The sequence below is a fragment of the Nesoenas mayeri genome (assembly GCF_963082525.1).
Source record: "Nesoenas mayeri genome assembly, chromosome: 27".
Lineage (NCBI taxonomy): Eukaryota > Metazoa > Chordata > Aves > Columbiformes > Columbidae > Nesoenas > Nesoenas mayeri.
Window position 1 is genome coordinate 814,895 of NC_137555.1, and position 13,120 is coordinate 828,014.

At 44.3% G+C, this 13,120-nt stretch overlaps 1 protein-coding gene across 1 annotated transcript in view; it reads right to left on the minus strand.

Moving 5' to 3' along the window:
• Positions 1–13,120, minus strand: part of UNC5D (unc-5 netrin receptor D) — a gene marked incomplete at its 3' end in the record, with an annotated part of 73,961 nt that overhangs the window by 27,478 nt on the left and 33,363 nt on the right. Inside the window, exons 2-4 of the mRNA XM_080360132.1 lie at positions 9,602–9,820; positions 6,565–6,708; positions 5,522–5,625 (exon numbers count right to left, since the gene is read on the minus strand). Of these exons, the coding sequence (XP_080216258.1) occupies positions 5,522–5,625; positions 6,565–6,708; positions 9,602–9,820 (467 nt within the window). The remainder of the gene's footprint in view (positions 1–5,521; positions 5,626–6,564; positions 6,709–9,601; positions 9,821–13,120) is intronic.

Below are 13,120 nucleotides of genomic sequence, written 5' to 3' on the forward strand. Positions count from 1 at the left end.
GCACATTCGTGTCTCTGTGTGTTTGTCTGCGATGAAAAGAAAGGGCAGGATTTTAAAATGCAAATGAAATTGGAGAAGAAATGACTCCGGTACAAGGGAGCGGCCCCGTGGTTTCAGCAGAGCAGAGTCGACGTTCGGGGGCTTTTCTGCTTCATTTGGTCGGGTATGTTAGAGGTTAAAGGGAAGCTCGTTTGATCCGGACTCCTCAGTCAGTGCCGTCATGTCACAGAATCACAGATTAACTAAGTTAACTAGTACATTTCTCACAGCTTCCCAGAACTTTATGATTTTCAAACCATCAATGTTGGCTGCAGTTGCTATTTAAAAGTACATCTAGTCTATCGGAAGAGTTTACATGTAGATAAATAAGCATTAAGACGTATTGCACATACCCGATCTCAGTCTTGAAAGTGAAATGTCTTTGGTGAAAAATGAAACACATTTATTTTATTTGTAACTAATATACCTTAAAAGTGAAGCAAATATTGATATTCTAGACACAAGAGCCAAGATCTATAACTAACTGGATAAAATGCCTGCTGTTTGCATTTAGTAATCATACTCTGTTTTTATAACTAGAAACAAGATTCATTGAAGTCTATAATTCACCAGCCTTTTTTGCCGTAGTGGTTTACTACAATACCATTATCCTGCCATATTCGATTTTACTGTATGTGTACAAGTCCCATAAATACACAAGCCTATGTAAAACAGGCAGCAATGACTCTCACTGCTTTTGGAATACTCGCAGCTTTTGAATTTTATGTGGGTTTCACATTTTGTTGATGCGTTTGCAATGGAATATATACTGCCCAGAAGAGAAATGATTTTACATTTCCATTAAAAGCTATAGCGGTAAATAAAGCGTCGGAACTCCTGCAGATATTCACGGGAACATCTACAGCAGTCCATTAAAATGTCAACATCAGCGTTAAACATTTGAAAAAGTAGCACTGGATACAGAACATTTAAAACTTAAATTTATGCATATATTAAATAATAAAGATATTTTAGAGTATTCCACAAACCTCTGCAGAGCACTCAACACAAGTTTACATTCATCAGTAATAGTTTAGCACAACAGCTGCCCTTTTATTACAAAAAAACCCCTACAACAAAACACCAGAATCAGACGGTACATGTGGCAAGAGCTGCAAGTTGCCACTGATGCTCAAATACCAGCTACGCAGAGATCTCGGCTCAGAGAGTATTTATTTCTAATAACAGGGCTTTAGGATACATTTCCATGTCAGGTCCTGCCCAGCTTTGCAGCTCGTGCATCTCAGTGCGCTCAGTGCTGCGCCCCGGCCGCGTTCCCGTGTCGGGAAGGGTCCCAGCGCCCCGCACACATCCTGCAAGCGCTGAGCGGGGGCTGCTGAGCCGAACGCTGCGCTGCGGTCATTCATTCGAGAGCCTGGCGTCTACAAACACTCAGCTCTGATATCAAGGCTTCTAAGGCACTTCGAAGGAAAAGTATAAATCCACAGTAAGTACCACGGATGGCAGAATTCATTAAATTCGCCACAGGCCACTGTCTGCGTTTCCACGGCACTTTTAGCAGGTGCTCCGTTTTACAGGATTACCAGTCTCACACCCTGCTTCAAATTGAAGACCTACTAAGTTCCCATTAAACTCAGGTCTCAAGAAGGTGACAGATTCTCCTGATGGTGCATTTCAGTACAAAAGATGGAAGCTCACTATCCAATTCCATACATGTTTAAAACCCTGATTATCGGGTCCACTGAATTAAAGAGGAACAGCCTATGATGACTTGAGAAATGTAAAGCCCTTTTATCAGTGGGGGCAGCAATGTGCCCCCGACATACCACAACGAAAGATTGCTGGCTACAAAAGCAAGCGCTTCTCTGCTCCTGCTCCAAAACGGTCATTTTATTTTCTGAAACACTAATAAAGTACAACATTCAGAACAGAGATTATCCTAAACTTAATTAAGTGGATATTGACCGAGTATTTTCAAGGTTGCAGTTCAAGCCTGGTTTGCCAAGAGTCGCAGGGTGCAGCATCACGACCATCAAGGACCAGACAGTAAGGAGGAATTAGCATCAGTGAACCAAGGAGGATGTTGTAATTTATCCTGTTTGCTGACTCTGGCGCAAACCACCAGGATCTATTAGTCACATTGATTGCAGATGCTACACCTAAGCTGGTACAGAGCTGCATAAAATGACAGAATCAAGTTGTCCACATTCTTCACTGTTTCACTTTGGAAGTAAATGATTGTGTCACTGAGAGGCAGCGACTGCAGTGCTCAGTATGTTCGTAAAATTAATAGAAAGAAAAATATCCTTTGGCAAGAGTAGAGGAAAACACTAAGGTGTGATTAGGGTTACCAACCTGCCAGCATTACGGATAAGAAATCTTAGCAAAGTTGCTTTATATAGTCAAGGTAATAGGTACGAACAGCACTATATCATGTTAATAGCAGGACTGTAATACACAGAAAGTAGCAGCACAACATGTATTTCTCAAGGATGAGGGCTTAATACCTATTAAGAAACTCACAGCTTGCAACCCCGTTGCTTTGCACTTTGTGTATCGATTTAAAGCTGAGCTTTGTAAAACGCAGCTGGGCGACCTGGCCTGGCTGGCCCGGGACCAGACACACTGAACGCCTTCGAACGTCTTTGTGAACCTACACGCAAAAGGTTACAGAACCGTAGATAACGCGGTGGCAGCTGAAACTTCCACACATTTTCACACACCCACTCATTTTCATCATGCCAATGAAAGTCAGAAATGGTTCCTGAGATACCTGTGGAGCGAAAGGGTTTCAGCAATACAAGAATCAGGCCCAAGGTGCCCACTGGCAGCCGAGCAAACAGAACCAGCGGGCACGGATTCATCAGTTTAGCTGATTCCCACACTGTACAACTGCATCGTTGCATACACTCTGAGCTAAATGAGGCCTCTATTGCACACAATTAATAAACATATCTATGGGGAGAATCTGTTGTGGGGATTGAAAGCCAGAACTGTCTCTTCTCTAGGCCAACTCTGCATCAATAGTGAAAGAAATGGCTCCGGTCCCATCCAGCCTGTGCCAGCAGAGACTCTGTTATATTTAAATCAACATTCGCCGCAGCAGGGGATTATCAGATGCTCTACTTAAATGCTGCATTTTCTTTTTTATTTTGATGCTTAACTCATAAAACCCCTGAATTTATTTGGGTCGGGTGCCGCTGCCTGCAAGCACAGCTGCTCACCAGCTCCCTTCTGCTCACCATGGGAATGCATGAGAAGAGGATTTAAGAGCTTTCCCAGCGTGCCCAGTGTCAGGATGCGAGTTCTCATCGTCTCTTGCTGCTGTGGCAATTCAGCCAGGATGTCCCGAACCCTCAGCACCCTCCCAAAGCTGAGATGTGCAGGATGTTCCCTTCTCAGAGAGGCAAACTCTGGTGGTGGGAAACCAGATTAGATGCATTTAATCTATGGATCCAACCCTTTAATCCGTATTCTCCTAACTCCTTTTGTACATACTGTGTGCAGAAATATAAGCATATAAGCAAACCATCTGGATCTTTTATTTGCTGCTGGTGATGAGATACAGAAGCCTTATTCATTCTGGAACAGAAGGAGAAACAGCAATTTCTCCCAGCAAAACTAAACTTGATCTAGAGGAATCCTCTCTAGAGAACCTCTCAGGGGGGTTTGGTCTTGATCTTATCCCTGCAGTCCCACCCCCAAAATGAATTTAAACCAAAGGATTAGTACTGAGAGGCAGCAGCGGCTCCGATGCCGCCGGCACTGGCCCCTCAGGGCTCTCGGATGTGGGCCCCCAATGCTGCTGCTTGGTTCAGCGCTTCTCCTGCACACCAGCACAGACAGGGGCTGCCGCTGGTGGCACAAAACGGCATAAATATGCCTGGGAAATGCTGCGGTATTTAGTAACAAGTACCTCTGGCTACCAAGAAGTGCCGAGGTCCACTCACTTTTGAACAGAGAAACATCAGCAGTGGCTAAAAGCACTTCAGTGAAAATACTTGAGGAGCGACTAGAAACCTGGAAAGGAATAATGGGAAAGGACAGCGATTCCTCCTGGTGATTCTGAGGAGCCTGTGATGTCGGCCACCCCTCCAAAATATCCCTGCTCGCCACTTCTTACAGGACCAACGACAGGATATTTCAGATGAAGCTACAGTGCGCATCAAGAACATTCTCTTTGAATGCTTCCATCCTTAGATTGAAGAAATCTCCAGCTCCTCCAAGCTGCAGAAAAACAATTCCAGAGATGAAGATTTATGTTCTTGATAAAGGGGCAGGCTCACGGAAATTATTGAGCTGAACTTAAATTTCATTCCAGTTGTGAAGTGCCTGCCCTGCATTGAGCTGCACTGCATGGTGAGGGGTTGGACTGCGTCAGTCACCCGCAGCCACTATCAAGTAACTCACTGATTAACCGGGGACTGTGTTAAGCACAGGAATGTGCTCTCTGGGAAAGGAACGTGCCTGAGCGCCTGCGCTGGATGGAGCGGGCAGAATTCTGCTAAGGGGCTCGGGCAGACCCTGGCGTATAACACGGGAGGGCTGGAGTCTCTTGCCCATCTTGTTGCAGTTGACATTTCCAGGTCCATGCAGAGTATGGATTAGAGGAACAAACAAACGGAAAACAACAATGCCACAATTAGCATCTATTTTGCATCTAATGAAACAGAAGACGAGCTCCTTTGTTCGTAGTTATTTCAAGCCTTATGTTTTCATCTAGGGCCTCATCCAAACTCTAATGAAATAAATTCTTGGATCAGAACCACAGCTTTGTTGCCAGCACTGGGTTTTGAAGCCTTCTACACTTCTCAGTACCCACGTAACGATTATTGAACAAGACTTTCTGGCTATCTCAGTTATTTCTCATTGACATGTTTAACAGGGCGGATCATCTTTAACTTGAAAACAGCAAAAGAGTTTGTAACCTCAAGCTTACTGCCACAAACCAGAGCCATTCCTTATTGGAATCTGCTCCCCATTTCTAAAGACACTGAATTCTTTCCAGCAGACTGTTTGCCTTGCTGAGCACAGCGTTCGCCTCGCATCCTGAGTCTTATGTGAAATTTAATTGTCCAAAGCAAATATGACCTGTTAAGATTTACAGGCTTTATTAGCAGCAATAACAATTTTATATCAACATCAGTAAATCGGGGTTTATTGAGAACTCTGCAGTGTTTATCTGTAGAAAGCAATTAACATGTCAGGTTTTCATTAGATAGAATTCCTAACCTTCATAGAAGACATCCTGTTTGATTGTTGAGTGTAAAGCAGTGTAGTTTGAATCATTCTAAAATTCTCAGTAAAATTCAAGCAGTGTTGACTGAGAATCGCCATTTTTTCCCAAATGGCTGAATTCCAGCAAAAAGAACATTTTTGGTTATTTAGCTATACAGAACTTGGGAAACAGCCAGACGGACGCAGTCTGTTCGGCCAACCGTACTGGTTGGTAGAAGTGCCTCTATTGCAATTCATTTCCTTTGGTCTCAAAGACAACACATGTTTTCTGTTTCGGCCTCACCTCAGCGGCGGGGACGCCCTCGGGGGGCCGGCAGTGCAGAACGATCATCCCTTCGATGGGAACCTCCTTCCCTTGGGGGTCTTGCTCAAAGTTTTTCCGTAGATCTGCAGAGTTCAAGGCAATAATTCATTATACCTCCAAAAACCTTCCCCCGCACGATCCCGTGTAGGCTGCAGAACTGAGCAATAGCACCGCTTTGCCGTGTTGGGGTTTTTTCACACAGATAACCAATATCTTTTCCAGTATCCTATTTAAGGAGTCATTCATTAACAGTTAGGCTGCAGTTGTGCCTACAAATGCCTTTATTAGTATGAATAATGAATGGAGTAAGATCCATCTCATTTTCTCTGCGCTCCACACTATCATAAAGAAATACTTACCTGCTTTTTCAGAGAAATCTCAAGTGCTGCAGTGCTTTGGACTTGACTCACAATTCAGAATCTCTAGGCGATTCATTTTATCTGCCTGGGTGCCAACACGCCCCATCATCTCGGCACTCCAGAACTGCTGTTCTTTCCATCAAACCCGTGTTTTTGGGTGAAAGCAGCAGTGAGTGGCCGGGGCGGGAACACGGTTCGGGCGCAACGTTCCACCCCTCGGTCCATCCCGCTCGGCGCCCACAGGGTCCACACGGGATCTGCGGTTTCAGAGGCAGCTGGGGACGTGGTTTGCAGACCTGGTACCACAGTGATAGGTCTAAAAGTCCCAGCACAGGGCTCCACCTGCTTCTGCTCATTCCGATCTTTACTTGCATTGCCATATTATGGGGTTGGGAAATCACAGTGTGGAGAAAAGTCAATAAAAATTCAATTCAGAATAACAGTCCTTTGCAGCTTAGCAATACAGGGGAATTATTAGCTCATTCAGTGTTATGACAGTTAATGCAGTAAAGTAAAAAACCGAATTTACGCATGTTTACACATTCAAACTAAGTCAGCCAACAAAAGTCCTGTCATTATGAAATCAAGGAGTTGTGACACCATCCTGTTACTAATCTCAAACGTTGTCCCGTTCAAGGAGCACAAATGCAGACAGTTACTCACAAGCGATGCGGACAGACGCCTTCCTGCTCTTGGAGGTCCCCAGGTGGCTCCACGCCACGCACTGGCACCAATAGTCTTCTGGTCCATGGAAATCTTCCACCTGCTGTCTCGTCACGTTGATGAAAACCTCTCGGACTTTCAGTCCTGCGGGGACAGACACGGCACATGAGCTGACGAGGCACCCGAGTGCAAAGCTGAGGTCGGCCAAACCTCTTCTTTAATTGAACAATTCCATTTTTAATCAAAGTAAAGCTTTAATGACCTCGACAATAATATATTGCCCTTTAGACCAGAAACATTTGCTTCAGACCAAACCTGAAGGTACATCCGAGACATCAAGAAGCCTTGTAAACCTGACACCTTATTTTGTACACTTGGAACGTTTGCCGTATCTGTAATTACCTTTGCATGGCAGCCTTGGGGAGAGGAAATATAATCCAAATCTGGGTTAGAAGGCATTAGGAAGCATTTGAAAGAGACAGTCAGAAAAACGTTAATCTGAAAATAGAAAACACTTATGCCTACTACTTTCTTCTTTCTCCTCCTGTGCAGTCTCAAGATACTTATTTCCCCTTCACTGGAAGTGAATGAAAACTCAATCTTAAAATATTGCGTGCCTGTGAAGTTTATAAAGCAGCAAGAAACCCAAACTCCATAAAAATTGCCTTCCACTTAATCTCGGGGATCATTAGGAGCTGGTATTTCACTGGGGGAGGCGCTGGGAGGTGAGCAGGAGAGACGGACTCAGGGCTGCTGGGGACAGACAGACAGCGCGGACATACAGAGCAAGAGCCGGACAGACAGAGCAGACATAGAGAGCGAGACCCCGGTTGCTGCTGTGCCAGGAAAGGGCACTTTTCCTCCTTTCCCTGTAGCCCGTTTCTTGCCGTATTTTACAATGTCATGACAAACCTGTGGTTGCTCCCTAAGTTGTCTCAATAATCACTTCGGTCACTCAAATATTTATTGACTCAGTAATAAACAAATAGAGGTTTCCTGGTTGGCTTTATTTGCGTTTTTTAAAAATATCTTGGTGTGGTTTCCAACAAAACTGTTCATACCACAGCCCTTTGTTTGCTGTGAAACGGACGCAGCACTTCTGTCAGACCCTCTGCTAAGGCAGAATGTTCTCCAGCCCAGCACTCCTTTTTATTGACACATTATTTAATTAATCTATAGATCAGCCTGTCTTTTCTGAAGCAACATATAACGTGGTTTGAATGAGGCGAACAAACAGCACATGATTTTGAGGAGCTGGTGGTTCAGCATTTTGAGAATGGCTCAAGTAGGAATTCAGGTCCTTTTAAAGGTCTCCCAGTTTGCCAATAGACAAAATAAACGCATCCGAAAGAGCAGAATCACCAAATTGTTGAGGCTGGAAGGGACCTTGGGAAACATTGAGTCTTTGGGGAAACTTATGTCTTGTTTATGGAGAAAGTACACCTATTTTCATTTGTTTCAGAGACAACTACAGAAAGCAAACCTTCGGGAACAGAGCCATATATTCATTTATCATCAGTATATTTCACCAACAAATATACTCACCTATCCTCTGCATCCCAAGAAATGCCAGAAAAGTTGTTCATAGGAAACGACACAGAACGGAAACCAGGCACGTAATAAACAAGAGCGACATTTTACCTGTGACTCGTTAACTCTAATAAGCACTGCAAGTCCAGCCCTTTAAATTATTGTGCAAATTATAACCATCATCTTTTGTTACCCAGTGCAGCCTTACAGAACGTGAACTGATGACTCTGGAACTCACATGCTAATGTGCTTTCTGCACTGCTGGCTGCTTCAGCTGCAGACAGACTAATGCTGCCAGCAGATGAAGAATTGCTCTCCGTGTACTGCACACAACTCGGCATTTGTCAGCTTTATTTGCTTAAATGAGAGAACACTGACAGCAGTTATTGCTGTAATCCTTTTATTTATCACACAAGAAAACTCTAGTTACTTTTAGCAGGTCTGATCCTCTGCTGAAACCAAAAAGTTGAAAGATTTGTAAACTAATTCTGAGGTGCCTGCTGCCAATGTTCAGGCAAGAAAAACAGAGCAAAGGAAATTAATCCAACAGTAATTATTACCTTTCTATCCCAGTACCATGTAGCGGGGCAGAGCACACGGAGCAGAGCTCCTGTTCGCCACGGTCATGGGATGAACGGAAAAGGCAAACCAGGGATTTCTGTCTCTTTCTATGACCCAGGGAACGAGGCGGGAGGAGATAAAGTGACTTGGTCTCCAGCCACCCAACCCACTGCGCTGAATTCCAACCTGCGACGCTCCTGTTCCAGACCCCATGTGCTCGGCCTGCACCTCCACACCTCAAACCTCGGTGGCTGCTGCTGGTATTTAAAAATCCTAATGTTACTTTATCTTTTTTTATTCTATTATTAATCCAAGGTTTAAAAAACATAATTGCAGTATTCACAAGACAGATCTTCATTAACCATATGGAAGAGAAACATTTAGGGATGACATTTCTTCTCTATTGATTCAGCAATGCCTTTAGAAGTAAAGGTTATGCTTATTAAATTATTTTTGAAAAGGTAACTGTGAAATTAAAATTCATCCAGATTAGCATTTACAAAAAGCGTTCCTATGAAATTTATTGCGAATGTGTCATTGAAAAGAGTGCCAAACAGCGCTTTTAGATGTAACTTTTGAAATGGCATTCTCCCCTCTAAAAAGGGATCTCTTGTATTGACAGAGGGGATGTTGTGCACACTCTGCTGTTTCCAAGGCATGGGGTTGCCTAGCAATCTGGGAATTTAAGAAGAGGAGAAAAGCAATAACAACCCAGAATTGGGAAATTACAAGACGGTGCAACATTAAATTGGTTTGCAATAGTCATCAGGATGCTTCTAAACGAGAAAAGGTATAGGGTGTGCTGAGAGGATGATCAAATCTGTTGAGCATTTCCAACTCTCTCCCTTCTCGCTCCCTTCGACACGCACCGTTACACGCTGGGTTTCTGGTGCTGAGCTGCGTTACCTGCCAGCACCGTCCCCATCTGAGCCCGCGGCTGCCTCACCTGTGCTCTCGTCCATGCTCTCCTCGGACACGTGCTCGTTCTGGTGGACCCATTCTCCGTTGCACTTGAAGAAGATCTGCATGGCTGGCATGGCTTTACAGCGCAAGACGATGGGGTTGCTCTTGATGATGTAGGCATCATCCGGCTCCTCCATGAAATGAGGCAGCGTTCCAGGAGCAGATGGGATGGACTCGGGAAGGGCTTCGCTGTTATCATTTCCTGAAAGGGAAGGAAAATACACATTTTTCACGTGGTTGCGCCCTTCGTGTCATCTCATTTAACTGATTAAAAACAGGTTGGAATTTTATTAAAAATGAATTTTGCTGGAGAAACAGCTGCAGAACAACAGCTGTCAGGACTGTGCTTCACCAGGAATCTGACACACAAATACCAAATAACTTCAGTGTGAGGACCGTCAAGAAAACTGACAGAAAAGCAGCATCAGTATCATCAGAAAACTGCATCATTGCTATTGCCGACTTTCTAGATGGGGAACTGAGGCACAGAAAGATTAAACGAGTCGCCAAAGGTCACACAGACAGTCTGTGCAACAAGTGGAAACTCAATCTTGTTCTCTTGAGTGACAGCCCAGTGCCTTCACCACCAAAGCTTTGTTTCCTTCACTGAATGCCATTTCCTTCGGACATTGCTGCAGATTTAAGAGGGATCAGAGCGGTAACCACAGAAACAATAGCTCTGAGCAGCATCACTGCAGCGCCCCGACAGCACAATAGGCAAACTGTGATTTCATACCCACTTAGAGGGAGTTTTCAATATGTTTTACACCGTTCCCATTCACCACAGCCCGTTTATGCAATACAGAAGTGGAAAAGTGGTTTCTGTAGGGCCAGAAACTGCAGGATGGTGAGTTTTGTCAGCGCGGATCCCAGGGCATCCCTGCAGCAATGGGTAACCCAAGGTGTCTCACTGTCCGAATTCCCGTGCTCAGACATGGGCACAGGAGCACTGCAATACAAGTTTTTCCTTTACTGTAACTCTTGTAATTGAGTCCAATCCAAGTTGCTGCTGTCAAAATCGGGGAAATCCCATTGATTTGTAGCAACACTGGGATTTATTTCAGGAGTTTGTCAGTTTTGTGACAAAATTCAGAGAACAGCAACAAAAATAAGTCAGAAGGGATCGATTCTGGAAGAAGGATTAACAAGCACAGAGAGCACAGCCCAGTGGGGCTGGAGGAGATGCTCTATATGCAGATGAAGGGAAAGAGGAATAGCTGAGGGCAATGTATATGTGATTAACCAAAACCAATGGCATTTAGTTAGGTGAAAGGGAAGGTAGGATGATATGAAGTAAGTCTAAAACCTTCACAGGTCTAGTAGATTATAGAATGAGAACATACTTTGTCTTTATTTCTATTAAAAATAGGTATCTCTCACTTAGCACTCAGTATATCTGTGTGTGCAAATATACGCTGTGCATGTGCTGTGAGATCATTACGATTTTCAAATGAGTTCAATGTTTTAAACTACTTTATAAAATATTGTCGTTATTTTTAGCGTTTTTACTAGTGAACATTTATGCCAATTTCCATTACAAGACAACTACATTCCCTCCTCATGGAAGATTCCATTATTATCACCACTGCTTTCAGATTATAAACCCAGTGTAAATTGTCATGTCCTCTATTCCGTTTCTCCCTCCATCTCCTCCCCACCACTCTTACCAAAAGCAGACAGAGTTGCCTAAGGCTGGGAGCTCCGATATAGAGCCTTCTGATGGGTTTCCAAACACACCACCATTTACACTCTAGGGGTACAAGAAAACCCAACCTCTAGACAAAGCAACAAACGTGATTCTTTTCCCACCTTCGCTTCCTCCCACTCCGTCCCATACGCAGCAATGTGCGTTTTTTGGAAGTCACTCAGATATTGATGCACATACGAGACTTTCTTGCCCACCTGAAATCCCTTAATGCCTTTGTTATTTCCTCTAGTACACGGATTTACTGAAGCCTGCAGGGACACGGTATTTGGCAAAGACTGACAAGACAGAAACCCTGAGAACGGTGAGTAAGAAAACCTGCACGTTGATAAGCTTCACTGCAGAATTGTTCTTTAAACTCCATACATTGAAGCAGAATGCAGTTATTATTTATTCAGCAGCCCTGGTAAATGACACAGAGCTGCTCACTGGTGCGGTGCCGCAGAGCTCCTGCTGCACAGCCGCTGCGTTTGCCGGCCAAATCCGTATCAATATACGATACCGATTTGTGGACAGGAACAGAGTCTCCTCTGGCCAGGGGGAGCGCTGGTGGGACAGGGACAGCAACCACCGGCCTTTCTGGGGTTCAGACAGGGGCTCCTCCATTTTCAGCACATGTTCCACGTCACAAGTGCTGTATATACACCTGAGCAAGCCAACTTTTCATAGCAGTGTATTAGTTTCATCAGACTCTCTTGCTTCCTATGGATATAAAGTATAAACTTCCAGCAGCTGTACCATAATCCTTCTCATCAAATATTTGGGTGACAGGTGGAAAATTGTTCTGCCAGCTGAGGAAGACAACATCCATTCCTCCTGGCAATTCTCTGCAATGAAAACTCCAAAAAAAGGAAGGTACAATAAGTTGTGGAAATAAATCTAAAATATTATCACACAAAAGCAATGTGCTCGGAATCTTTAGCTGCAAACTAACCCTGCTTGTCTGAATTTTAAGGGATCTCGTTTCTTCTGTGTGCATATGACTAGATATTAAGGTGGATGCTTCTACTTGAAACTATGAGTTGTACACCTGGTTGTCCCCCGTTTGCTTTGCTTTGGTCGTGACTTCCTTGCATCGAGGAAGCCTGACGACACCTTTGGGAAGCGCTATTATCAATGTCGTGTTACAGAAGGGTAAGCGGCCAGCCTGAGAACAGCTGTGAAGAACAAGCAGCGACACCAGAACCGCGTTCCATCCATCACTTTGCTGTGACACGATTCTTTAAGAATATGAAGTACTGTTCCTTAGTGAGGATTTTAATGCTAATATGAGTGAAGCCATTTTCCCAATCCTCATTTATTCCATCTTCCTTCCCTTTTAATATCTTATGAGCTTTAGCTAAGGGCCGTATATTTCCGTTAAATCTTATAATCCTCGTTTAATCTCTGTGCACATGGTAGAAAGCAGAATTTAGTTATATATATTTACTTATGTAAAACTAAGAAAGTTTAGAAGCGTCACACCTTTGTCCACAAATTCTGGCCTTAGTTCTTCTCTGACTCTTACCAGCCAACCCAAGCGGAAGCCCTTGTGCAGGGTGCCCAATGTTGAGGTGACTCGGACAGAAGCGATTCCAGCTGTACAAGCTCGGCGGCTGATCCCATCACCTCCACAGGCCCAGAACAAACACCGTCCCCTTTCACCATCCTCACCTGTTCTAACCCCCGCCAGGAACTCCCTTCATGCTGCCCAGTCCCAGTGGGATCAGCGAGCAGCCCGTGAGCAGCGGCCGAAAGACCAAACCAACCAACCAGCCACAGGAGAGCAGAAAAGCACTTCTCCCCATCTCCTCTTTC